This window comes from Tyto alba, unplaced genomic scaffold (genome assembly GCF_018691265.1).
Source record: "Tyto alba isolate M040663 unplaced genomic scaffold, T.alba_DEE_v4.0 Super-Scaffold_11, whole genome shotgun sequence".
NCBI lineage: Eukaryota > Metazoa > Chordata > Aves > Strigiformes > Tytonidae > Tyto > Tyto alba.
Genome location: NW_024881273.1, coordinates 1,335,517 through 1,360,946, shown reverse-complemented (window position 1 = coordinate 1,360,946; position 25,430 = coordinate 1,335,517). Strand labels below are relative to the sequence as shown.

The window sequence follows — 25,430 nt, the reverse complement described above, 5'->3', positions numbered from 1 at the left end:
TGGCCAGCAGGTATTTACGTGTGGTTGGGAACTGCGGCCCTAGAGCAGCCCTGTGCTGGTCAGGAGAGCGGGGAGTGAGCGCAGCCCGTCGCTCCGGTTAGCGGAGTCGGCCAAGCAGCATCTCCAGCTGCTGCGGTCGAGGAGAGCTGGGATGTGGGGCACTTCCCAGCACTGACAGACTTACAGACAGGGCAGCAAGCTCCGGGCTTTGCTGTGGGTTTGCTCCCCGCCACGGTGCGTGGCACGCCGGGGGCTCTCTGCCACAGTGACCACCGGGGGCTACATGAAAAATCCCAAGTTGGAGCTAATTGCCCATAAATGTTGTCATTCGTGAGCTCACTTGAAAAACACACTCGGAGTCGCTATGGCAATTCCCAGCAGCACTTTGAACCAGATCCTGAGTCACCGATGCCTTCAACCACACCACAGCAGCGACCGGCAGCCGTAGCGTCCCGGTCCCACCGAAGGCCCACGGCGTTCCAGGAGAGCACCCAGTGCGTGCCGGGGCCAAGCCCAGCAAGACACCCCACCTGCCCGTGGGAAGCCAGGAGCATGGGGTGGCACCAACAGGGAGGGTTAGAAAGACAGTCAAAAAAGACAAAATCTGCCTTTTTAAATGAACTGCAAAATTTATTACAGTGGTTTGCTCCTGACAAGGAAGCTGGTAACCTCCCGCCTGGGAAGGAAGGGTGGGGAGTGGGGAAGGGGAGGGATGAAAGGGAGAAAAGGATGTGAGACAGAGACAGAGAGAGAGAGACACTTAAGGACACTTTTCATTGTCTGAAAATAAAACATCTTTTACCTCCCAAGCCATTTTCTTCAGTTCTTTAAGTTCACAAAAAGAAGAAGGTGAAACTGAACCACAGACGTCAGGAGGAAAAATGCACAAACATGTTGAAAAGCAGAGACAAACATGCTCTTCTGCATCTAACAAGCTTCCACAAACCGCGCGGCTCCGGGCACAGCGTCTGCAGCTCCTCAAGGCACCGGCTCTGCGCAGAGCCGCGGCGGACGACAGCCCCCTGGAAATGAGGAGCGAACGCCCGCCGTGGAAAACAAACCTGAACCGACCCCAGCCGTGCTGGAGGAGCCCCAGCAGCGCCGGGGGGGCCCGACTGGGATGGGGGGGACATGCTGGGCTGCCCGGCGGCAGGGCGGGGGGAGAGAACAGCATGGCTGAGTCCGAAAGAAAGCAGCAGAGAGAGTCCAGCATGTCCCAGCTGAGGGGGCTGCAGCCCCCCCAGCGCTGCCCAGTCGTGTCTGTGAGCCCCTGGCCTGCGCTGGGAGAGGAACCGATGGCTCTTTGCTTCAGCACAACATTTTCTGTCTCCTGGGGCCACAGCAGAGTGCGCTGGGGAGTTCTGGGGGCTCAGCCCAGCCCAGCACGAAGCGCAGGCCAATTCTTAATACTCCTTACCCACCCGCTTGGGCAGGTAAATGCAGGAGGGGGCTGCAGGGCCCCCCAGCTCCCCTGATCCCCCAGGCATGTGCCGGTGCAGGAGCAGTGCTGGGCTGTTTGCAGCCTGGACCAGCACCTGAGCTGGAGCCTGCAGCTCCCTCCTGCCCAGCTGCTCTGCCACCTTCTCCTGGGGACAAGAAGGGGACAAGGTCTGTCCCCAACCCGTCCTGCCCCTTGGCTGTTCTCCAGGCACTGCCTGGACACGGCTGAGGGCTGGAGCGAGGCAGGACCTGCGCTGCCCGGGGACACCATCCCGGGGCCACCCTGTCCTTGCGCTTCGGGAACCAGCTCAGTTCGCCGTGCTGACACCACCCAGGCACTGTGACCTGCAAAGCTTTCCAGCCGTGGGGATGTTGTGCTGGCACCGAGGGTGCAGCAGCAGGGCCACGGGCCCAAAGCGTCCTGAAGCTGGTCCCCTGCTCCCGGTACCAAATCTCTTAGAGCCTCAGCAGCAAAGCTTTGACATCCCAGAGACATGCTGGCCGTGGATGCCTGTGGGCTCCAGGCATCGTGGCTGCCACGGGCTGCAAAGCCATGGCTGCTGCCTCCAGCACCGGCAAGTGCTCAGAAAACAAATGTCAGCTGAGGGCTTGGCACTGCCCGTCCCTGCCTGCCCTCACTTGGACGGGGCAGCTGCGGGATGCTGAGCAAGCAGCAGTTACACGGGGCTGACATCTCCAGCCCCAGCTCCTGCAGAAATCCTCTGCCTCCGTCCCAGTGCCTGGGGACACCCCGACCGCTACGAAACCACAACCTCGGGTGGGGGTTCACCTCACCTCTCCCCTGCCCTGTGCACGAGGGGCCCTGAGACATGGGGCAGGGTTGGGCGAGGGATGGCGGCAGAGGGGAAACGGCTGGTAGGGACAGCAGGAGAGGAGCATAAATAGGAGAAAAGCTGGGCCAGGCTTTACCTTTCCTTCATGCTGCAGAGCCGGGTCAGGCAGGCAACCGGTCAGGCACCTCGTGTGCCGAGGAGCCGCGGGGCAATGCTGCTGGTGGGGCAGTCCAGCAGCCGAGCCCACGGCCCCGCAGCCATCAACCGTCCTTATTGTGTATTAAAATAAACCATCTGGGAGTTTTCCAATAGTACAGGTTAAATAGCATCACTGAGAAAGGCGGGGTGGAGAGGCGGCGCTGGCCCCCCAGCCCCAGGCGCGCGTCCTGCCCGTGGCACGCTGCTGGCAGCGCCGGGGCTCCGCCGGGTCCGTGCTGGCGGCCGTGCTCAAGTCCGCTTGGCGTGCAGCATCTCGATGAGGAGGTTGTTGCAGGGCACCTCCCCGCTCAGGTGCTTGTGGTAGAGGTACTCCTCCGCCTGCATGCTCAGCGCCCGGACCTCCGCCAGCCGCAGCAGCAGCTGGCGAAACTTGTCCGTGGAGTGGGGGTAGTGGCACACCGTGTACTCCAGCAGCGCCGCGTTGGCCTTCTCCTGAGCGTCCTTAGCCAGCGTGTGGTTCTCCAGGTACTTCACGTCTGCAAGGGAAGAAGATGATGGTGAAACCGTGCCAAACCCTCGTGTCTGCCCCGTGCCGTGCTGCACCGGGTGTGCCAGGAGGGACCCACACTCTGGTGTCAATGTCCCCTGTGCACAAAAACACAGCGCGGGGAGGGGGTCCTGTGCCCTGTCCCTGCCCAGCCACGGGCTCCCCATCCCTGCCCTGCCTCCCAGGTCTCCCCTGATGCCGAAGACGGATGCCCAAACCCTGCGGCACCGGGAGGGCTGGTGCCCCCCTGCCCTCGCTGCCCAGGAAGCTGCAAAGCCAAAACATGTCACCGGCTGCACCCACGCACAGGGAGCTGCTGCCATCAGCCCTCTTTAATTCCTGAAGGTCGAGGAAGCGGCTGAATTAATTCCCCTGTAAACCTGGTCTTTCCAATGTGGCAACCAGGATCACCAGCCTGGAAACCCTAATCCCCTGCGCCTCGCCAGGGTCGCAGCAGCTCCCCGTAACCCCGCTGCCAGCTCTGCTGCCCGCAGTCACGCTGCAGGCAGGGTCTGGCAGCCGAGAGGCCACTGCAGCCCCGATGGCAGCACTGCAGGAGCTGGGGCAGAGATTGTCCCTGGGGACCACCGCTCTGTAGCCCCGGCAGGAGGGTGACTGCAGGGACAGCCCGGGCTGCTGGGTCGGGGTTTCTCAAGGCTGTAGGGGCAGCCTGAGCTGGGGTTTGCCCTCCAAGGATGCTGCCTTGGTGCTCAGGTTGCCCCGAGTGCTCGGTGGAGGAAGCACTGATTTTTTAACGCCGGCAACGCGTTGTTAAACCAGCCCCACGTGCAGGTTTCAGGGGCTCTCGGGAAGTGGTGCTGTGCGGTGCCCCGCCAGCCGGCTGCAGCTACGCACGGCAATGGGCCCTCGGCGCCCGCCCGCGAGAGAGCTTGCTGCAAACCCCGGCGCCGAGCCCGTTTGGGGCAAGCGGATTTAATAGATGTACTGTATGGCACGGAGGCACCCAGCCCCGCTGGCTCGGTAACGGCGCTGCCGGCTCTGCTGCCCGCAGCCAGCAGCCGCCGACGCGCGGCCAAATTCAGGTCTGTGCTGGCAGCCCGGACACATCCCACCCTGGCCTGGCAACAGGGAAATCCGGGCACAGGTTCTGGCGCAGGCAGCTGGGAGTTTGGGGGGGTTATTTCTGATTTTCATCCCCCCCACCCCCAAAAAGCAGGGAGCTGAACGTGGCTGTACCCAGAGGCTGAGCAGCTCCAGGAGGGCAAAGCGCAGTGCTGGTGATGGAGGTGCCTGAGCAGAAAGGAGCAGACGGGACCCTCATGCCACTGGGTGGGGGTGCCCATGCCCCACCCCCCCCCCGGCTACCTGGCCCCGCAGGGCTCCCTTGGGGTGGGGGTCATGCACCCAGAGCTGCTCCAGCCCAGCAAAGCTGGGAGCCCCCAGCCCACACTCAGGCAGAGCCCCGGGAGTGGAGGCACAGCCCGGGGGGGCTGGGGGGTCCCTGGGGACACAGAGCCCCCAGCCATGCCCACGGCCTGGCCGGGTGCTGTGTGGGGCAGGCACAAAGCGCCGCAGGTCGTGCCAAGATGCACTTTATCAGATCACCCTTCCCTTTTCACTCCTGCGGCACATTTGCTCCCATTGTGGCCATCTCCCTTCTACCCGGCTTGTTGTTATGAAATCTCTTTATCTGCATAAGGTTATTGTGCATGTCATTAAAAAAAAAAGAAGTTATATTGATAAATGTCAAATCTATCCCCTGAGTTGGCTCAACAATAGCTAGTTCTACTCCATGAACTCACCTGGTTCTCTGAAAGACCCTATTCACTGTTTAATTGAATATTTGAATAATCTTTTCATTCCTGCAAGGAATAAAGAATGTTGTCCAAATAACATTGACTCACTTCATTTAGAGACACTGCAGCAGTTGCAAAGACTGTCCTGTGACAAAGCCTCCCATCACACATACAGATATGCCTGGGATTATTTCTATGCCCTCAAGTGTTCTTCCTATTCACAGCTCCTTTTGTTTGGGAGAAGCTGCTGATAAATTGCAAACGCTTAAGGGAATGTGGGCTATAAAAGCCTCTCTTCCTCCCCTCCCCAAGAGTAGCTGCTTCATGAATGTAAGTCATGAAATCGAATGATAGGTCAATCCATTAAGGCTCTATTAAGCCCTTCTGTAGAACAAAGCTAACCTGTGCCGTCCTCATAAATATTGCTATTTTGAGAAGCCCTAATTTTAATTAAATCTCTTTACCTGCTCAGGAGAGAAATCTATTTAGAACTCAAATGGCAGCTCTTGTGAGTGGGGCTTGGCTTTGACTGTGCTGTGACAGAGTGGTAAATGTGGAAATTCTCTTGTTAAAGGCAATTACATCCTGCACATAATACACAATCCCATCCTCTACAGCTGAGCCTGCGAAGGGCAAATTACTCCAAGTGAGCTCTGCAATATGGAGAGAAAAAGTTGGATTTGGGGCAAAATGATATATGGGAAAATACAGCTATTTGATTCCACGCCCTCCCTGAAAGGCTCTGCTCCAGGGAAGCAGAACCGCAGCCACGACTGGCACAGCAGCATCGGCCGCCGGTGCTGGCTGCACTCCGGGAGGACGCTGCTCCGGCTTGTGTGCCGTGCCGTGCCGAGCCGTGCCGAGCTGTGCCGTGCCGTGCCGTGCCGAGCCGTGCCGTGCCGAGCCGAGCTGTGCCGTGCCGAGCCGAGCTGTGCCGAGCTGGGGGACAGCAGGGGTACGTGTGGCAGCGTGGGGGGACCGGCCGTCCCGGTGCTGAGCCTGCAGGGCAGCGGCCGGGGAAGGTTCCAGCTCTGGGCACAAGCTCCTCTGGCTCCTTTATTTTGCAGCGGGGGGGGGGGGACGGGGGACTGTTTGTGCCACACCTTATCACAGCAAATTATCGCATCTAATTTCTCTGGATTTCAAAACAGCTCTAGAGGGAAAGAAAGCTGCAGGCAGAGCTGCTGCAAGTGCAGGACGGGATGGCAGCACAGCTCCCGTGCCCTGAGACACCCACCCTGCCCAGGCCCCTTGGGTGCCTGCAGCTGCTGGAGCTGCCTGCTGCCAGGGACACGTCCACAGCAAACCCACTCAAAACCAGGGTTTCCCGCAGACCTACCGGCCCTGACCCAGCCTCTGGGGCGGGCGAGTGGATTCCCACTGCCTGCACCGTGTCAGTGCTCCCACTTAACCCACTACCCCAGTGGCGGTGCTGCCCCTGGAGCAGGCTGGCTCCTGGGCCACGGTGACATACAGTGACACAAACTCTCCCTCAAGCACAAACTACAAAAACACACAGCAGGGTCCGTACGGCGCAGAGCGCAGCTCAGGGCCTGCTGCAGGGTGGTGAGGCACAGAGCCACTGGCAGGACCCCCCCCCCCAGTGAGCCCCCACGGATTCAGAAGTGAAAGCCCAGACTGAGGCGCTGGGACAGGGACGGGCACAGGGTCAGGGATGGGTTGTGATGGGGATGGGGCAGGGATGGGAGTGGGGACAAGGCTGCCCCAAGCTGGGCTCACCGTCCTGGCTCAGCACCAGCACCCGGCTTCAGCAGGGACCCAAGCACAGGTTTCCCTGGGGAAATGTCGGTTCCTGCCCAGTGCAGGTTTTTTGTAATTCGCAGCAGCCGCCGAGGTGTGGGAAGTGAAGCACCCGGGGTGGCAAAGGTGCGAGCCGGGAGTGTGGCAGCCAGCTGAGCCCCTCGCAGGCCCTGCCACCACCCGTGTGCCGGGAGGTGAGATCTCCCGCCCCGACAGCGCTGGGAAATGTGTCAGTACCAGTAATGAAGGCAGCTGGGCACCCTGGGGTCCCTGTGGTGCTCAGCACCACCCACAGCCACACCAAGGGCTGAGATGACTCCGGTGGGACTCTGATGGGCAGCCCTGCCTCGGGGCGATGCCTGTGGGGGAAAAGAGGCTCATCCCCGGCCAAGGTGGACGAGAAGACGCTCCCCACAGGGGCAGCAGCGTGGTCAGGGTGGGAATGGGGCAGGAGCAGGGCAGGAGCAGAATTGGGGGAGAACCATGGCAGGATCGGGGCAGGAGCAGGAGTAAAAGCAGGGCAGGGGCAGGGAAGGAGGAGGAGGAGGAGGAGCAGGAGCAGGGCAGGAGGAGGAGGAAGAGGAGCAGGAGGAGGAGCAGGGGCAGGAGTAGGGCAGGATCAGAGCAGGAGCAGGAGCAGGATCATGGCAGGAGCAGGGCAGGAGAAGGAGGAGGAGGAGCAGAAGCAGGAGCATCAGGGGCAGGAGCAGGGGCAGGAGTAGGGCAGGATCGGGGCAGGAGCAGGAGCAGGAGCAGGATCATGGCAGGATTGGGGCAGGAGCAGGAGCAGGAGCAGGAGCAGGGTCATGGCAGGATCGGGGCAGGAGCAGGAGCAGGAGCAGGAGCAGGAACAGGATCACGGCAGGATCGGGGCAGGAGCAGGAGCAGGAGCAGGGGAAGGAGCAGGAGTAGGGCAAGATCGGGGCAGGAGCAGGAGCAGGAGCCGGAGCAGGAGCAGGAGCAGGAGCAGAGAGGTGGTGCAGCCCCAGGGACGCTGCGGGCTCTGGCAGCAGTGCCCGCGGCTCCCGTCTATTTTGTCTACATGCGGCGGGCCCGTGTGAAGCCGCCGCTGCAGCCCGCGCACGGCCCCGGGGCTGAGCCCCCTCAAGCGCCACCGCCAGCCCTGCCCGCCGCCGCGCTGGGACGCAGATACCGGAGATAGGCCCAGCCCCCCCAACGCGCCTGATTTACCGCAGCCGTATCAGCCGGCTGCTTCCCTGCCCGGGGTGATGGGGTGGGTGACCACCCCAGGCCCCGCTTGGCTGGCGGGCTGGTATTGTCCTCCGTGACTGCAGGCAGAGCCCGGCCCCGCAGCGGGAGCCGTTTCGGACCCCCAGCTCAGCTGGGGCAACGACAGGTCCTGGCCCTCGCTCCCGGCTCCGCATTAAAAACCCCTTCGTCACCCATCGGCGCAGCAGCCGGCATGAACCCACGGGCTGCGTGTGCTCCCTCCTGCTGCGCTCCCACCCGCCGAGACCCCGCGGGAGCACGGCCGTGACCCCCCCGAGAGTGGCCGCCCCCCATCCCCGGTGCCTGCCGCGGCGGCACTCACCGAGGCTGAAGAGGATGAGGAACTTGAGGCAGACGAATTCCTGCCGATCCACCTGGAGCGAGTGCAAGTGCAGGACGAGCTCCTGCGCCCGCAGCACCAGCGTGTGCAGGATGGAGCCGGCCTGGGCTGCGATGGTCGACATGTCCACCTGCGGGGACGGGGACGGGGACGGCATCAGCCATGGGGGCCCCAGCACCCCCCGAACCCGCTGCAGGGGACCCCACGCAGGGCAGGAGCCGGGCACCAGCTCAGAGCCCTGACTGAGAATCAGGGGGTGTTAAAGCAAAGGCTGAGGGGTGAAATGAGAACCCCGTTTCTCCAGCACCACTTAAAGCAGAGGGGCTCTTTGCAGGGTGCTGGCATCACAGGCACCCACATCTCCAAAAACCACCCCTGGGGGAGGGAAGGGGCCCCTTCTCACACCCCACTTCTGCTTCTCCAGAACCAGGAGCTGGATGGGATGGCATGGGATGGGACAGAACGTGACGGGATGGGATGCAGTGGGACAAGACCTTCTGCACAAGCAGTCCCATAGCACAGCAAAAACCTGTTCCCCCCCCTGCCCTGCGCCAGCCCCACCACCCGGCCCCCACCTCCGCAGCAGCCGCCGCGGTCCCCGCTCACCTCCTGGCCGGTGACGAGCAGCACGCTGTGCTCCTTGCCGTGCTGCAGCTGCCGGTAGACGTGGTCAAACACCAGCAGCTCGCTCCAGCAGTTCTGCAGCAGCTTCATCTGGTCGCCCACCTGAAAGACACCCAGAGCCGTGCCGCTGACACCCATCGCGCCGGGGCATGGCCGGGGGGGCACCCCGGGCTGCATCTGTACGAGCTTGTTCCCGGCTGGCAGGAGGGGACAGGGCTGCCCCGGTCCCTGCACCGCTCCCGGCCCCCCAGCTTTGCATCCGAGGGTCAGCGCCACGCTCCAGCCCTGCGGCAGCACCGGCTCAAGCTCACACCGTCAGCCGCTGCGGCACGTTGCCGCCTTAGCGTTGGACCTGGGCAGGACTCGCACCCATCTGTGTCTCACCCTGAGCAAAACAGAAAGGGGTTTTCTAGCAGACTGGCATCAGTGTGAAAAAAAAAACAAACACCTCTTCTCACTGCTCAAGCGCCCAGAAGTAGAGCAGCAAGTCCAGTCATTGGTGCTGTTACATGAAGCAGAGAGTGGATGAGGCCTTCTGCCACCAGGATGAGCAATGCCTTGGCACGGATTCGGCATCAACATGATGTGTTGGCGACGTGACAAACTCCCACCTCCCCGTGAGGGCCCCAGGTGACCTGATCTACAGAGACTTGCCCAGTCCCAGGTCTGCTTTCTGCATGCGTTTGCTTGCCAGCCCATCGTGGGGGGCATCACCCACCTCCCTGGGCAATCCGGCTCCTCCAGATGGGACGAGATTTTGTCCTCCAGAACTTTGTCCCTGACCTTTGCAGCCTGGGAAAAGCCCCATTTCTTTTTTTCTAAAGTACCTGGAACCCTCCTCACCCCCGCTGCTTGCAGAGCATTTCCCAAAGTCTCACACACATGTCTACATGTGGAAACTGCAGTCTGACCGTGAACAAGCTCCTATCAAGGAAATGCTGCATCCGATTAATAAAGCATTAATTGCAAAGCACTGATCTGACTCCTGGTTCCCATGCCTTCTCCTGCTGGTGTGTAACTGGGCTGGACGTTGCACCCCACTTCATTTCACTGCCGGTATCCCATGCATCTCCTCCAGCTATCCCTCCACGCTGGGTGGGAGGAGAGGATGGCAAGCCTGATGCCCGCAGCGCTGGTCAGTGACTATAGGGAGAACTGCAACCCCCAGCGCCCCACGGCCAGGTCACACCTGCAGGCTCACGCCCCACGCACGCCCTGCACTGCCCTCTCACAGCACCGACCCTGCACCCCACAGATGGAGGCAGCGGGGTCCCCTCGGGTGGGCAGGGAGAGCTGGAGCTGCACCCCCAGCACAGGGGACCCCAGACTGGAGGAGAGGAGAGGAGACGGGCCGGGCGGCCGTGCAGAGCTGCCTTTGAAGCAGCTCCGCGTGTTTTGGTGACACTCGCTGGCTCTTATCAGCACGGGTTTTCCCCCACCAGACACAACCTCCCCAAACGGCACACAAATCTTTAACAAAATGACTGCTGGCCGCGTCCCGGGGTGGGAGGGAACACGCAGCTGCTGCACAAAGGCCCTGTGTGTCCAGGCAGCCCCTCTGGATACTTTAAAATGAAAGGAGGCAGTATCCATCCTCGCCTCCCTGCCCGGGATGGTGGGTCTGGGCAGGGGGGCACAGAGCTGCGGTGGCACAGCACGGCTGTGGGGGAGCTGCCGGCTCCAGGGCATCGCTGCGCCCTGCAGCTGCCCGGCCGGGCCCTGCCCACGCATCAACACACGTGTGATCACGTGCACACTGGCACGTGTGCTGGTGTGGACGTGCCGGCGCAGGTCTAAGCGCCCACCGCCACGCTTTCAAAGAAACGCCTGCCATTGCCTCGGGTGAGACGCTCAACCCAGGACGCAGACCGCAAGGACCTGCCAGGCTCTCGCGGGCTGCAGGCAGGGCCAGAGACGGGCAGGACGGGCTGCCAGAGCCAACGGCCACGTTTGGCAAATCAAAGAGCCCAGCCCTGTGCCCGGGGTCACGGCGGGACACGGGGCACGCTGCCGTCCCAGCTCGGGGAGCAGGCAGGAGGCACGCCGCTGCCTTCCCCGCCGCCCCGCCGAGAACCACCGTGGGCTTCGTGCCCTCGGCACTGCTCTCTGTGGGACCCCAGCTCCTTTCTGCAAAGAGCTGAACCCCCGACCTACCCAGAGCCCCCCGCCCCGGCAAGGCTGGTGTAGGGAAAGGGCCAGGGGTTATCAGTAATACTTCCCTGCAGAGCAAATTCAGCGCCAGTAGAAAAGCTCTGCAGTGCCATTGTGCTCGCTGCCTTTAATAGAAGGAAGACAGATGCAGTATCACAGGACTGGATAATACCCTCATTTTGCTGAAGAGGCTGCAATAAACCAGTGCTGGGAGATTGCGAAAGGAATAGAAGTCAGATGAGAAAGAGCTTTATGGTCTCGGAGCCCAACACTCCCCGTGAGCCACCGGGATTTGTTTCTCAAGTGCGGTGGGTGGTCGGAGCCGGACACGCAGCGGCGCGGGGAGGGAGCTGCGGTGCAGGAGGCAGCGCCGGCGGCCAGGGCCCGCTCCTGCCCGACGGCACGAAACCTGCCTGCAGCGAGGTGCAGAGGGGCTGCCACATCGCCCAAACTGGCGAGGGAGCCACAGTACACGGCCCGGCAGCACAGGCCGTGAGGTTTCTGTTCAGCTGCCGAACAAAGAACTGGGGAAAAAAGCTCATTCGGCATCAAAACAAAATGGAGATTTTTTTTGCAGTCGTGCTGACCTCTTGGCTGGCTGGAACCGCGGCCAGCCCTCGCAGGGAGCTGGGCTCCCGGGGCGGCAGCACGCTGCCAGCCCAGCCGCACGCTCCCGGCCGGTGCTGAGCTCCTCCGCACCAGCTGAGTCGCGGCGTTGTTTTGGAAGCTCCTTCCTGTGCCTCATTCCTGAGTGGGATGAGCTCCGGAAGGGACAGACTGAAAGCTTAGCCCTGAGAATGGTTTTTAAAAATTCAGCTTTGCCAATAGGAAGCATTTCAACAGTTTTGAAATCGTCTTCCTTTAAAAATTACTAATCAGCTTCTCCCAACCTCTGCAGGTGGGTTCAGCTCCTTGGCAGAGCACCTCCCTGCATCCTGCCGGCAGCACGTTTCGCCCTGGGTGGCTGCTCCCCTGCCAGCACACAGGGAGCACCACGGTGCACCGGAGCCACGCAGCCGTGGTGATGGGGGGACGTGGTTGGGAAATGAGACGGGGCGGGCTGGGGGCTCTGGGGGCCTGGCAGGGCTGGGGGGCATCTCCAGGGACCCCAGCCCTGCCCGTGCCCCAGCTCCAAGCTGGGTGTCCCTGTGCCCTGGATGGGGTGGCAGCGGGCATCCCCCCCACAGCCCTGCTCCGTCAGTGGGGCTCTGCTGCAGCCGGGGGGGGTCAGGGCTGGAGGTTGCCCCCCCTGTGCCCAGCGCCAGCCTGGCCTCCCCGGAGGAGGGGGCTGCTAATGGACAGCCACTCAGAGGCAATCAATCCTCCCGGCGAGGCGGCACGCACGCACTCTCGCCTTTAAAAGTTAAGCAAAGGATCTTCCTCTTTTAATGTCAAGGCTTTTCAACAGAGTTCTTTATCAAGGACCTGATGCAAGCTGTCTTTAAGAATAATTTTTTTTTTTTTTTTTCCTCTTAAAGCAAGCATTTAACCCATTCACAAAATGTGGCAGCGAAACCCTCCCCACACAGGGAGAACATTCTCCCTCTGTCCGGCCGCCAAAAGCGTCTTGCTGCTGAACATCTGCCACCCACAGAAAAATGCATTTCCCTGCAGCAAATGGGCTGGGAGCAAGGGCCAGAGGGGAGGAGGGTGTGCAGAGGGGTGCAGAGCTGCAGGACCCACACGCAGATGTAATTTTAAACCTCCTGCAACCCTTGCTGTGGGTTCATAGGCACGAGGCAAGGAAGCCCCTGGGAGCATTGGGGCTCCCCAAAATACACCCAGGCCACCCCAGGGCCTCAGCATCCCGAAGCCAAACCCCCATGGGGACGGTGTAGCCCCCGTTGCGCTCGCTGGTCCCTGCACGGCTGGTCCAGGCCAGCCCCCACCTCAGGTACCCGCTGGCTGCCCTCGAGCATCTCGGCAGCGCTGTGAAGCAGCTGCCCACCAGCGATCCCACTTCGCTGGGAAGCCCTGAGCGGGTCCCAAGACATCAGCCCCCCCCCCCCCAGCCTCTCCCCACCCAGCCACGGGCACGAGGCGTGCTGGGATGTCCCTGACCTGCCTTCACCCCAGGGATGCTCTCTGGGCCTCCGCCCAGATCCCTGGCGCAGGATTTGCCCCAGCAGCACCCGTGCAGGTGCACGGCACAGACCAGCACCCCGAGCCGCAGCCGGGGCAATTACCGGGTGCGAGCAGGACCCGTCACCTTGACTACCAAGAAGTGAGAAAGTGGATTACCATCCGCCAGCCGCCCGCGATCGAAACCCCACACAAGCCTAAGGTGTTAATGGTCAATGCAGGTCCCCATCCCCCCTGCCCAGATACCACTGCGATGGGCATCTTAAAGCAAAAAGCCACCAAGACCAGAGCGGCAGGGCCAGGATCGTGCCTCCCGGCTGGCAGAGCACGCTGCTGCGGCCCAAGCTGCTGGTTTTTTCTGGCTCTCGCAGGCAGCCGGCTGCGAGGCTGCGGGAGCGTCGTGGCTCCGCGTGTGCGCCCCGGGAGCGAGGGCCGGGCCGGGCCAGCCGGGATGCCAGCGGGCAGGGAAAGCCGTCACATTTCCCCCAGTGCATCGGATGCTAAACATTGCCGCGGCGTCCACGACCAGAAGGAGATTTTAAATCTGCCAAAACGGCTCTGGCTGTTGGCCAGGAGATGGGGTCAAGATGACCCACGCATGCGAACGGCAGAGAAGCAACCGACCGCAAATAGGCTTCATCACGGCTCCGAGATCTCTAACGAAAAGCGGGGAGCAGCCCAGCAGGCAGAGCCAGCGACCCGCAGGAACCCCTTGGTCCCTGGGAACGGGGCTGCTCTCGGTGTGTGTCCCCCTGCCTTGATGCTTGCCCATGGATGGGGGGGTGGTTTGCCCCATCCCCCCAGCGAGGAGGTGCTGGGGAGGGGATCAGCATCGGCCCATCTCCCCACAGCCCCACCGTGCCCCTCCACCGTCCACAGGGACCCACCGCACGCCCAGCCCAGCCTGGCCTTCGGGCTGAAACCATGGCAATTTGTTTAACATTCCTGGCTGCTCATCCCGATCTAAAGGTCACCACACCCCTGTGTGGGCGATATTTATATGTACATATGGCAGTAACACCTATATAAACCAGGCCGTGCAAAATACACGTATATAAACCAAACAGAAACCAGACACAATGTGAGTGTGCAAGTGTGCATGTGTATGCACATCTCTCTGTCTGTCTCTCTCCATATAGATATAAAAAAATTACATCTGAAAGGACAAAGTTGCCTGAGACTCAAGACCCAACAAAATATATTTCACCCCCGGCCCATATTTTTCTTCCTGAAGAGATGCTGCAAATCTTCCCTCAGTCCTGACACATCTCATCTAGACTCAGTTAAAGTTCGTATTTATGGGCGTCAGCGCTGACCTCTTCCACCTCCGCCCGCGCGGCCTCGCGCCGCGGCTGCCTGGCCGGCCCTCGATAAACAAGCGGGCCCCCAAATCCCCCTCTGCCGCGCGGCATTATTAGTCTTGCCTCCGAAGGCCAGCGCAGTCCGTAATTCTCTGCCTGGTGACACGAGATGAACACCGCGACATCAGTCTCCCCGGCGGATTGGCATGGGGACCCTCGTTTGTCAGTGGCAGACTGACAGAATTACTGGCCCTTAAATGAAACGATATATCTGGGAAGTTAAATCTGTTTTCAATCTGACTGCCCCGCGCCTGCGGGCAGACGTGGCGTGTGAGCCGATGTCAAGAGGCCATTAGCCCATCTCCCCCCTCCTTCCCGGGGCGCAGCGGTGGAGCCGGGGGGCGGGGGCGGGGGGGGCTCTCCCCGACACCCCCCACCCTGCTGGGTCTGCTGTTGCCCCTCGCTAGGCTGCTTCTGTGGGAGTGGGAATGGGAATGGGAATGGGAACGGGAACAAGACCTGCCAGCTCCAGGGGAAACCTGCTCAGGCTCTCCCTGCGCGGGGAGCAAAGGCTCCTCCTGGCCAGGCGTGAGCCAGCGGGTCCCCCGTGCCCCCCAGGGTTTGCTCCCTCCTCTCCAGGCTCCCTGTGCAGCCCCGAGGGGAGAAGCCACCTTTCTGCCAAACGGCCCGCGGCCGGAGCATAGCATGATGCCCTGGAGCCATGTCCCAGGACGATGCCCTTCCAGCCTGGATCTCCGCACCGGCATCAGGCACAGCCCTTCCCCAGCTGGGGACGGAGCCCCTCGCCTTCATGCAATTGTTTCCGGGGGATGGAGAGAGCTGCTGGCATCCCCTGCTCCGCGGAGCCCTGAGCACCCAGCAGGGACTTGCCGGCATGACGGCCATCGATCTCTGAGATTGCGATTTTACTCCGTGCTAACGGGCTTTAGGGTAGAGCCATAAACTCTGCACTAACAGGATTTCGTTTACCACCCCAGAAGCTGTTTGCTTTTATGCGCCGGGCAGGAGCAGCAATGGGGTTTCAGGAGCTGCAGCCCTATTCCTGCTTCCCAGCCGCTTCTCTCCGCGCACCCGAGGGAAAGCAACCACCCCGCTGCAGGGAGGACGCGGCGTGGCGGGTGGGTGGCGGGCAGCCCCGGTGCCATCCCCGGGGTGGGGGACATGCAGAGAGGGGCCCGGGCACCTCATCCCCGTGCCGGGGGCTCGGACCTGCCCGGTTACGCCGCGCGCTGCTGAGCCAGAGCACGGGAAGGAGCCAAGGGCAGGGACGGCCGCGCTTTCTCACGCTCCCGCCGGAGTCAGGGTGGGACGTGGTGGCCCGTGGTCCCTGGCCCTGCGAGACACTGGGAATGTGCCCCACGCCCACCGCGTGGGTGATGGCAAAAAGCACGAGCCCCCGGGGTGGCAGCTCGGCTGGGCATCCCCACCCATCACTGCCACCCCTGGGTGCTGCACCCCGTGTGCTGGGCATGGCGGGGGACGTGCCCCGCTCCTGGCAGGACACCAGTGGCCCTGCCCAGGTGAGGCCTCTGGTGCTGCCGTCCCCCGTCCCCCCCTCCCCGAGCCCCACGGGAGGAGGAGCGCCCGCTGACGCGGATTCACACGGAAACAGCCTATTTTGGTGGCGCAATCAGGCTGACAATGGAGTTACAAGGCTACGCGGCAATGCAGCCGGGAGCTGAATTTACACTGTTTACAATATCTCCTGCAAAACAACAACCACCCTGTTCCCAAAATCCAGGCTGGACACTGATATGATTGAAATGAGCCCGACCCACCCCCACAATGCTGTTTCCTGACACTGTTCTGGCAGCCCGGGGCTATTTTGAGCCACGAGGCTCTGCCACGCTCGGCCCCATGGCACCCTGCGGGGTCGGCGTGGGGAAGAGCCCGGCCCTGTCCCGGGGCACTGTCCCCACGGCACTGCGAGAAGAAGGGGATTTTGGCCAGAGCCGGGTAGAACAGCCTCATGCTGGAAGCACGGGAAGGCATCCGGCTCTCCCAGCCACCCCGGAATGTGGCTCTCTGGGTTTTGGCCATGTTGCAAAATTTTCTCTCCTGTTTTTGCACCAGTTTGGGATCTTAGGTCAGCCCAGAACATGAATGGAAAATGTCTGAAAGCTTGGCAAGGCTTGCAGGATGGCAGAGGCTGCCCCACCCTTGCTAATTCACCCCTTGGCCCCAGTAAGTGTTTGGGGGGGATTTGCTAGAGGAGACGGCCTGGCGGGAGGGGGGGTCAGCTCCACGTCCCCTAGCCCGGCACGCTCATGGGCTGCCGGCAGCAGAAGCGGCTCCGGAGGAGGCTTGGTGGTGTCCCCCACCCCAGCCAGCCCTGCCCCGGCTGCCTGGTGCTAATAGGCACCTACCTGACAGCATCGATTTTCCTCCTAAAGGCAGAGGAGAGAATTGTCTCAACTATAATTCCGCAATGTTACATTTTTCAATTATATCTTGAGCTTGACACCGCAGTCACTCTGCCGGCGATTGCTTCCACACCTGCCCCTGCCTTGATGAATCTGAACTCATTAGCCCCGCGGTGACAGCGGGAATCGCTCCGGCGACGCAGCCGGGCCCCGGTGCCACCAGCCCTGCCACACGGGGAGGCGGGAGCGGGACGGGGACGCACCAGTAGATCTGCAGCACTGGTGGCCCCGGGGCTCATACGCACTGGGGTTGCCTCACCCTCACAGCATTCCAGCCCCAGTCCTGCCCAGGGCAGCATCCCGTCCTCAACTCTGCCTGTCTCCCACCGCCCACCCAGTGCAGCATCCTACCCCCCTGCCCGGGCTCCTACCTCCAGCTCCTTGAAGAAGATGCAGCTCCGTGCCCACTCTACGATGGCGAAGAGGGTCTGGTCGGCCATCTTACACATGAGGCCGAAGGTGCTGAGCTTCTCGTGCCGGCCTCTGCCTTGCTCTTGCTGCAGGCAGGCGAGGATCCGCGCCTTCACCTGGGCCTCGTCGGGCTCCAGCTGCAGCAGCTTCAGGATGACCTCGGGGATGTCGGGGGGGGAGCTGCTGGGGTAGGTCTCTGGGTACACGTAGGCGGACATGGACTCGTGCGTGTTTGTGTAGTGGTCCGGGTACTCGGACTTGATGGTGCGGTTGGGGAAGGAGGAGTAGTGGTAGCCGGCGAGCGGCGCGTGGCTGGGCCCAGTCATCCCCAGGGAGGGTGTCCCGTAGGGGCTGCGCTCGTAGTCGACGGGCGTCAGGGCGGCAGGGTTGGGCGGCAAGGTCTTGGACATGGCGTGGATGCTGTGGATGGTGGAGGACAGGCTGTAGTCGTTCTGCGCCGGGGACATGATCTGAGGCACCGTCTCCAGCTTGAAGCCGTTGGCACGGATCAGAGCTTTCTTCTGCTGCTTTAAGGCACGGTCCCGCTTGTACATGGGTCCAAACTTGTTCCTCCCTCCGCGCATCCTGTCTGCACGCACAGCTGGGGGCAGAGAGGGCAGAGGCTGCAGTGAACCTGCGCGGAGGGAGACCAGCGCTTCCACGCAACACGGAGAAAATGGTGTGTGTGTGTGTGTGTGTGTGTGTGTGTGTGTGTGTGTGTGTGTGTGTAATTTGGTGACCAAATGGGGCTGGGGGGGCACCAGGGAGACCTTCCCAGAAAGCTGCCAGAGGGCTGTGCCACTCCCAGCCCAGCCGTGCGCAGCACGGACGCGACACGGCAGGTTCAGGTGCCTGGCCCCGGCTCTTGCCTTGCTGGTGCCACCTCAGGGCCTCTGGGAATTGCAGCAAAGGAAGAGACATTCGGCTTTAACTACAAAAATGGGCTGGGGGATAAAGCAGCTTGCATCCCTCGTGGCTTGAGGGGGCAGCCCACGAAGCCCGGGGAGACAAAGGGGCTCGATACTGACTTTCATTTTACGACTCTGGACCAGCCCTGGGATTTCCTTGTTTCTGCAGAGCCTGGGACCCCGCAGCACCTTCAGGACCCTGGATCACCCACACGCAGGTTGCACATGCTTCCTTTCTGCAAATCTCTGCCCCTTTCACAGGTAGCACGGCTAGCAGGTCCCGCCGGACTCTGCCTGTCCCTGACGGGTGTCAGCTACGGCCGAGGGGCTCTGCCAGAGCATCCCACCAGCGCAGTCACTCCAACGGCCCCATCGCAACCTCCCGGCGGCAGCAAAGCAGATGTTCCCTCCGAACCCCAAAAGAAACCCAAGAATGTGTCAGCGCGCGAGGGAGCAGGTGCTTCTCTGCAGCAAGAGCTCGTCCCTCCGCACTGCCCCGCTGCGCTCCCGGGGCCTGCTGCCCCGGCCCACCCTTGGAAGAGCCTCAGCTCTCTGGAAGCTGGGAGCTGGCTGGCGGCACGACGGGATGGAGGAGAGCACGCCAGCGAGCACAGCCCGCAGACTTAGCATCAAAGGGAAAAAAACCCTCTGCTAGTTTGCGTCCCTGCTGACAGCAGGAGGGTCTTGCTTTTGTGTTTCAGCTGTTACCTCTGCCTCTCTTTCCCCTACTTGTCCTGAGGCTGCTGTAAACGTGGCCAGCCCCCCCCCGGAGACCCAGGCTGCCTCCCAAACTCTCCCCAGGCAGGCTGGAAATGCGGGAGCGTCGCCGGGAGCAGCAGCATTTCCAGGGCGAGCAGGAATGTGCTCCCAGGGGAGCCGCCCCGCGCTTCCTCCCTCATTCTTTATTCATGAAAACAGCATCGCGCTGGGAGCGGGGCAGCCAGGGCATCCTTTGAGGAGAGGGGTGCTGTGACACCCCCCACGTCCCCCCCCAGCTCCTCAAAGCCTTCTCACATGCCTCTGGGCAGCAGAGAGCTGCCCCGGGGCAGTGCCTAACTTCAGGGGTACAAGGGGAGTGGGAGCAGTCAGCGTGCGTGCGTGCCCCTGCCGCGATCCCCATGGGCAGACCCTGTCTCACAGCCCAGGCTGGCACCGGCAGGGCTGGCATCCCCAGCCGCATGCCCCGGCAATGCCAGAGCTCACCGAAAGCCCAAATCTCCCACCCGCTCCAAGAAACGTGTTCCCACCACTGCTGCAGGCCAGGCCCAGCGATGCCCAGGGATCGCATCCCAGGTGGCTCTCTGTGACCCTGGCCCCACTGGTGCTGCCTGCACACCCCCCCCCCACGGAGCGAGAGGTGCTCACAGACCTGCCGCAGGCGACCGCTAGTACACCTCCTTCCCTCTCCCAGCAAGAACACAAAGGGAGAAGAGGCCTTTTAATTCCCTCTTGATCCGCTTTTCCTGCCATTTGTGCCTCACTTGGGATCGGGAACAACTTGCCATTTGTCGCGTCCCAGCTGGCTGCCGGGAAGCGACCGATGCGGCCCGACCTCCGGGGCCAGGGGGCTCGAGCAGAGCTGCTCAGGAAGCGTCAGCACCCCCGGCATCCCCCCAACAAAACCATCTGCAGGCGGCCCCCGAGGTGCAGCCGGCCGGCACGACGGCAGGAACGGGCCCCCAGCACCTCCCCCCCCACCACACACACCCCCTCTGCCTCGCCTGCCCTCTCCCCCGCGCAGAGCTCCGGCCGAGCTCTGCCTCCCCTCGCCCACCTCTCCCAGGCAGGGGCATGGGGGGGTGCCCGGGGGTGACTCGGGGGGTGCCCCGGGGGGGTGGGCAGGCTCGGCCCAGGGCTGTGCTGCTCTCCCCAGCCAGGCTTCGCTGCATCATCGCTTTGGTCACATCGGGGCGGGGGGGGGGTGTCAACACACTGTCCCCCAAATCAATCACCTCGGGCTTGTTTTTGTCCTGCAGAGCCAGGGGCTCGCCTTCAAAGCACCACCTCAGATTCCCTGCCCAAAAATACTAGGAACTGAGGAAAGGTGGGCTCTGGTTTTTACTGTAAAAGAGACAGTCCCACGGGAATATCATCCTCCGCTGGGTGATTCCCCCCCCGCCCCCCCCCCCCAGCTGCCTGGCTGCAGGGCTTTGCTAAGGAGCTAACAGCAAGAAAATAAACAAAACAAGGCTGTTTGGGAGGAGCAGCCTTCCGACACCCCGGCTGCTGCCCTCCCGGGCCACGGGACCAGAGGGGCTCCACAGTGAGTGAGACAAAAACGGCTGAAAAAGGGCAAAGTGAGTGCCTGTCCCCCCCCCAGCCAGCCCAAGTGCTGTCCCTGCCTGCCCCTGCAGCCCCCAGCGCCCAAATTCTCTTGCAGCGCCGGTCAAAACAGCCAGAGCATGCACGGATTGATTCAGGGCACCAGTAACTCCAGTCCAGGGAGGAGAGTGAAACTGGGATCTGTTTGGAGACGGGGCTGGAAGCCGGCCCACGCTGGGAGTTTGCAGGGGCTGATTTTGCTGCTCGATGTTGTGTCTTACTCCTGCGCCTCTGCTCGCAGGCTCTCATCCCGCTCCTGGGAGCGAGCGGCCGCTCTGTGAGTACACACAGTACTTTCTGATTAACCCGCACTCTGCCCTCGGCTCCCGGGCGGGCGAAGCCCAGGTGAGGGGTCTCAGCCCGGCCATGCATCTGGCCCCTTTCATCTGCTGCAAAATGTAAACGATTTCAGGGGAGAAGAGGGAGGGGGGCGGCTGACTCTGGTGTGGGGGGGCTCCTCTCTGCATCGGCTTCAGCTTTGCAGTCGCTTGCCAGCGATCTGTGTCCCCCCCAGTGTATTTTGTTGGCCGGTGCTGAGCGCTGCAGAAGCCACACCGCCCGGCTCGGGGCTGGTGGGGCCCGACTCTGACATCTCGGTCAGGATCAACTTCTCTGACACGGGCGAGGTGGCGGCCGTGGGGGCTGTAATTGCGCTCCCCGAGAGTCAGACAGCCCAGAAATCTGTTATACTAAATGTCACCGAGAGGAAAAATATAATTCGTGGTGGGTCTGCAGCAGTTTTATTCCAAGCTCCATTTTTAATGTTTTCCGTAAGTCTCAGCTTCTGGAATTATGCGCTTAAGGAAAACAATAATTTCTACGCTGTTTCCCAACCGTTCTGCCAGCAAAGAAAATCCTGGAAAGTTGAAGCCGCAGCAGCCAAAACCCCCGGGGAAACAAAACAAAAACAAAAAAAGGAAAAGCAGGAGGCGACGCGAAAAAACGAATTTTTTTTTAACTTGGGAGGGAAAAACGGAATCGAAGCGGCCGCGGGAATTACCGGCCCGGGGACGCGGCGGGGACAGCGCTACCGCCGCCGGGGGGAACCGCGCAGCCCCGCGCAGCCCCGCGCAGCCCCGTCCGCAGCCGCGCAGCCCCGTCCGCAGCCGCGCAGCCCGGCCGTGCCGTACCTTCCAGGCGCATCCCCACGGTGAGGCACTTCTGGAAGCGGCAGTAGGGGCAGCGCTTGCGCTGGGTCTTGTCGATCTTGCAGTTCTGGCTCTCGGTGCAGGTGTAGTGCTTGTTGTTCTGCACCGTTCGCTTGAAGAAACCCTGCGGCGGCGGGAGGCGATGCGGCGGGCACCGGCACCGGCACCGGCACCCAGCCCCCAGCATCCCGGCATTCAGCATCCCGGCACTCAGCATCCCGGCACCCCGGCACCCCGGCACCCAGCACCCCGGCACCCCGGCACCCCGGCACCAGCAAGCTCGTCCCCGCGTCTCGCTTCCGACGGAGGGTCCCGCCGCCCCCCGCCGCGCCCGGGGGGTTCCCGTCCCGCCGCTGCGCGCGAATCCGCCGCTAACGAAAACGGGCGAGGAGCTGCCCCCGGCCGGCCCCGCTGCCCCGGCCCCTGCAGAGCCCCCTCCCCGCTCCCCGCACAGCCCCGGCCCCGACGCCCCCGGCCCCGCACAGCCCCGGTTAGAGCCCCCGCACAGCCCCGGCCCCGCACAGCCCCGCCCGGCTCCTACCTTGCAGCTCTCGCAGGTGAGCAGCCCGTAGTGGTACCCGGAGACCTTGTCCCCGCAGACCGGACAGAGCTCGTCCAGATCCTCATCATAGGAATAGTCCATCCCCTCCAGCGGCCCTGCTGCGGGGCGAGCCCGCGGCTCAGCGAGACGGGGCGGCCGGGGCCGGGGCCGGGGATGGGGACGGGAGGGCGGCCCCCAGCCCCTGCGCTGGGTGCGGAGCGGGAGCGCGGCGCGGCGGAGACCGAGAGGCAGGTGCCGGAGCCGGAGCCCTTTATAGCGCCTGGAAGAGCATCTCCATGTTGGTGCGGGCGAGCGGCCACCCCCCCGGGGGCTGGGGGACCTCCTCTGGGGAGAGCGGGCGGCTCACGGCGCTGGGGACGCGGGGGGGGGTGGTGGTGGGGGTGGTGGGGGGAGCGGAGGGACCTGCCAGCCTGGCGACACGGGGACACGGGGACGGGGCCGCGCTCTGCCCCGGCCCGGCAGGGCCCCCCCCAGCAGCCCCGGGCCAGGGGAAGCTGCTCGGCCAGGCCTCGGTGGCAGCGGGGTCCAGCCCAGGGGCTGCCTGGGGCACCTCTCTGCAGGATGGGGCACCAAACCCTCCGCGCTCCCCCCTGGGGCTGAGGAATCTGCCCCCCCCACCCCCATCCCCACCCCGGTCCGTGGGGAACAAGGACTCCCCCACTTCCTTGAGCACCCGGCTGGCGAGCGGCAGGGCCAGTGTGGGAACTGGGGCCGGAGCACAATTAAAAGTGTCTGAGGAAGAGGAGCACCCCACCGGCGGCCCCGCTCGGTGCACAGCCCCTGGGTCCTGCCAAAACCTCCCCCGTGACTCCCTGCCCGCCGGCCGGCTGCAGCGGGGTGCTCGCAGAGCCCGGGGCGAGCTGCGTGAGGAGCACTGGGGTGTGCGGCAGCCCCTGGCACCTCCTCTGGGGCCACTACGAAGGAGGTGACAGTCTGGACCTAGTGCCAGCCACCCCGTGTAGGGCTGCCACTGCCAACGGTGTCCCGGCCTGCCTGTCAGGCAGCGGCTGCTCACTGCTGGTATTTAAATCATTGCGTCACATTTTAGGGCTTCTTAATGAAACATTCCATGATGGCAGCGGCCCGGCACAGGAGCATCCATGCTCCCAGTACGTCCTGTTCACTGGGATGCTCCCGGGCTGGCTGGCCACACGCCGCGGCCCAGGCACTTGGCCACGGGGAGCTCAAGGCTCCGGCTCTGAGCTGGGCGCTGGAGCTGAACCCGTCCCATCAGGGCTGACCCCCTCGGTCAGGAGACCCTTCAAGGCTGGTGCGGAGCCGCAGCCTGTCCCAGCACGGGCAGGAGCCTGCTCCCTGCACAGCCCCCGGGGAGGGACCCCCGATTCGAGGGGATGGAGCTGCAGGGAGGGCAGCAGTACGGGGAACCCCCCGGCTGTGGGTGCCTGGAGCTCCCGCCCGGCTGGGGGCTGTGGTGCTGGGGAAGGGGAGCCACGGCTGTCAGCCCCACACGGCTCATCCCCCGCATCTCATCCCGCACAGCCCATCCCACCCGGCTCATCCATCCCGCCCGGCTCACCCCACACTCCTGCGGGTGCGGCGGGTGGGAAGCGGCGCTGGCAGGGAGAGCGACAAACAGGAAACGGGCTCGGCCGAGCATCGCTCCGGAGCCACCAGGAATGGAGCCCAGGCTAAGAATAGCAGCAGAGCAGCCCCCGGTGTGGGGCAGCCGTCGTTTGGCCGGGAAGGAGCGTTCCCACCGCCGGCAGAGCCCCTCGGCCACGGCCCCCGCGCTCGCCACGAGCTCCCGGGGGAGCCACGGAGCGGGACCTGCCGTCCGGGAAGAGAAGCCCAGGAGGGGCCGGGGGTCGGGAGAAGAGCCAAGCAAACACCGCGAGGAACAAAAGCAACTCAGAGCCGAGGGCTGCGGTGCCTGCCGGCACGCGATGGGGAAAAGACGTGGGCTCAGGCAGCTCTGGGTGCCGGGGGGTCCCGGCTGCCTCCCACGCCTGCTCCAGGGTGTGGGGGCTGCCTGTGTTCCCACGGGTAACGCACAGCGCTGGGGTGACCGGGGACCCACAGCTACTGCTGACTGGGCTCCCAGTGCCCCCGGGCAGGCGGATCTGTCGCTTCTGGGCAGCAGCACGGCCGAGGGGCCAAGGCTACGGCGAGGCCTCGCTCTGCTGCCCACGGCGTGCCGAGCCGCCATCCCCACGCCCGCTGATGGGGACGGGACGGGAAGCGGAGGCCCACGCACGGCTCCCACTTCCTCGCCAAGCCCTGCCGCGTCCCCAGCTCCGGCCTCGGCCGCCACCGTGCCGGGGAATGGCGGCAGTGGTGGGACGGGGGGGGGGGGGGGACCGCGCTTCTCCCCACGGACATATACTCACCGCGAGGCAGCTGCGCGCCCAGTTGCGCGGGGGGCCGGCGTGGCAGGGCAGCCTCACCCGTGCCGCCGGCCAGGGGCTGCCAGCCCAGGAACCGCCGTGGGGTGCTGGGCACCGCTGCCCCGTCCACAGCAGGCTGGGGGATTTATGGGACCTGTGTCCGCCGGGAAGGTGTCGGGGCTCTGGTTGCGCACACGCCGCCCTGGGCAGGACACCGGCCAATCTCCTCCCCACGGGGGCCAGGCTCAGCCGGGATGGACCCACTTCGGTGCCTTATTGGCTTCTGTGGCCACGTGACCGCGTTGAAAAACATCATAATTAAGCTACAAAACGCTGCCCATAAACTAGCATTAGAAAGTGACAGCGGAGATAAGTGGGACCCCCGCGGCAGATAACACGCCACGGGAGAGAGACCCTGCGGGGAGGTGGGGGGCACCGGTGGGCGGCGGCGAGCACGCCAGCACCCACGGCCACGCTGATTTATGGCCTGGGGTGGGAGGGAGGGAAGGGGCCATGGGTGCTGGGCAGGGTGCCTCTGGGAGGAGTGCGAGCCTACAGCACCCATCCAGCACCGGGACCTGCCGCCGGGGCCTCCGCGGCACCGAGGGTCTCCTCTGCAGGGGAGGGTGGGAGGAGGCTCCTGCACGCGTGGGGCCCCACGCCCGGGGTCCCTGCGAGCTCGCAGCGCCCGCGGCCGGCAGCTCCGCGTGTGCCGAAAGGGCACTCGAAGCAAGCTGGTGCCCCTGGGTGCAGAGCTGTGTTTGTGGGGTGTGATCCCCCACAATCCAGCACCGAGCACAGTCCTGACCCACGGGCATCACGCCGGCTGCAGGGCTCGGGTTTCCAATCGCCCGGCGAAAAGGCGAGGGTGGCGAGGCCGGGCGCGGGGGTGAGAGGCCGCACTCGAGAGCTCCCGTCCCGCCAGAGCGGGGATTTGGTCCCGCTGACGACCCCGTGCCCCGGCCATCCATCGCCGTGGCATCTCCCGCTCTTTGCAGTGACAACAGCCCTGAGGACCGGCTGGCCACCTTGGCCCCGAGCCCCGTGCCGCCGCAGCGAGGGCTGTGCCGCAGCTCTGCCCCGGCCAGGCGGCTGCTGGCACCC

General features: G+C 63.5%; 1 protein-coding gene across 2 annotated transcripts; it reads right to left on the bottom strand.

Moving 5' to 3' along the window:
* Positions 1-811: 811 nt before the first annotated feature.
* Positions 812-24,640, bottom strand: NR5A1 (nuclear receptor subfamily 5 group A member 1). 2 transcript variants are annotated; one of them, XM_042786857.1, is made up of 7 exons: positions 24,330-24,608; positions 21,961-22,240; positions 21,402-21,543; positions 17,002-17,642; positions 8,635-8,754; positions 8,011-8,158; positions 812-2,929 (listed from the first exon to the last, which is right to left on the bottom strand). In XM_042786857.1, exons 2-7 carry the CDS (start codon positions 22,060-22,062, stop codon positions 2,682-2,684), a joined length of 1,401 nt encoding a protein of 466 aa, XP_042642791.1. In that variant the 5' UTR covers positions 22,063-22,240; positions 24,330-24,608; the 3' UTR covers positions 812-2,681. The 2 variants fall into 2 exon arrangements, with proteins under 2 accessions (XP_042642791.1, XP_042642790.1); XM_042786856.1 differs by lacking the exon at positions 812-2,929 and adding an exon at positions 2,936-5,696 and having other exon boundaries at positions 24,330-24,640.
* Between the last annotated feature and the right edge of the window lie 790 nt (positions 24,641-25,430).

Excerpts from the sequence above, each read along its gene's own strand:
- NR5A1 (XM_042786856.1), bottom strand. The coding sequence starts at position 22,062 with ATGGACTATTCCTATGATGAGGATCTGGACGAGCTCTGTCCGGTCTGC. Across the intron at positions 21,544-21,960 it reads TCACCTGCGAGAGCTGCAAG|GGTTTCTTCAAGCGAACGGT; the intron begins GTAGGAGCCGGG and ends CCGCCGCCGCAG. Across the intron at positions 17,643-21,401 it reads CGTGGGGATGCGCCTGGAAG|CTGTGCGTGCAGACAGGATG; the intron begins GTACGGCACGGC and ends CTCTGCCCCCAG.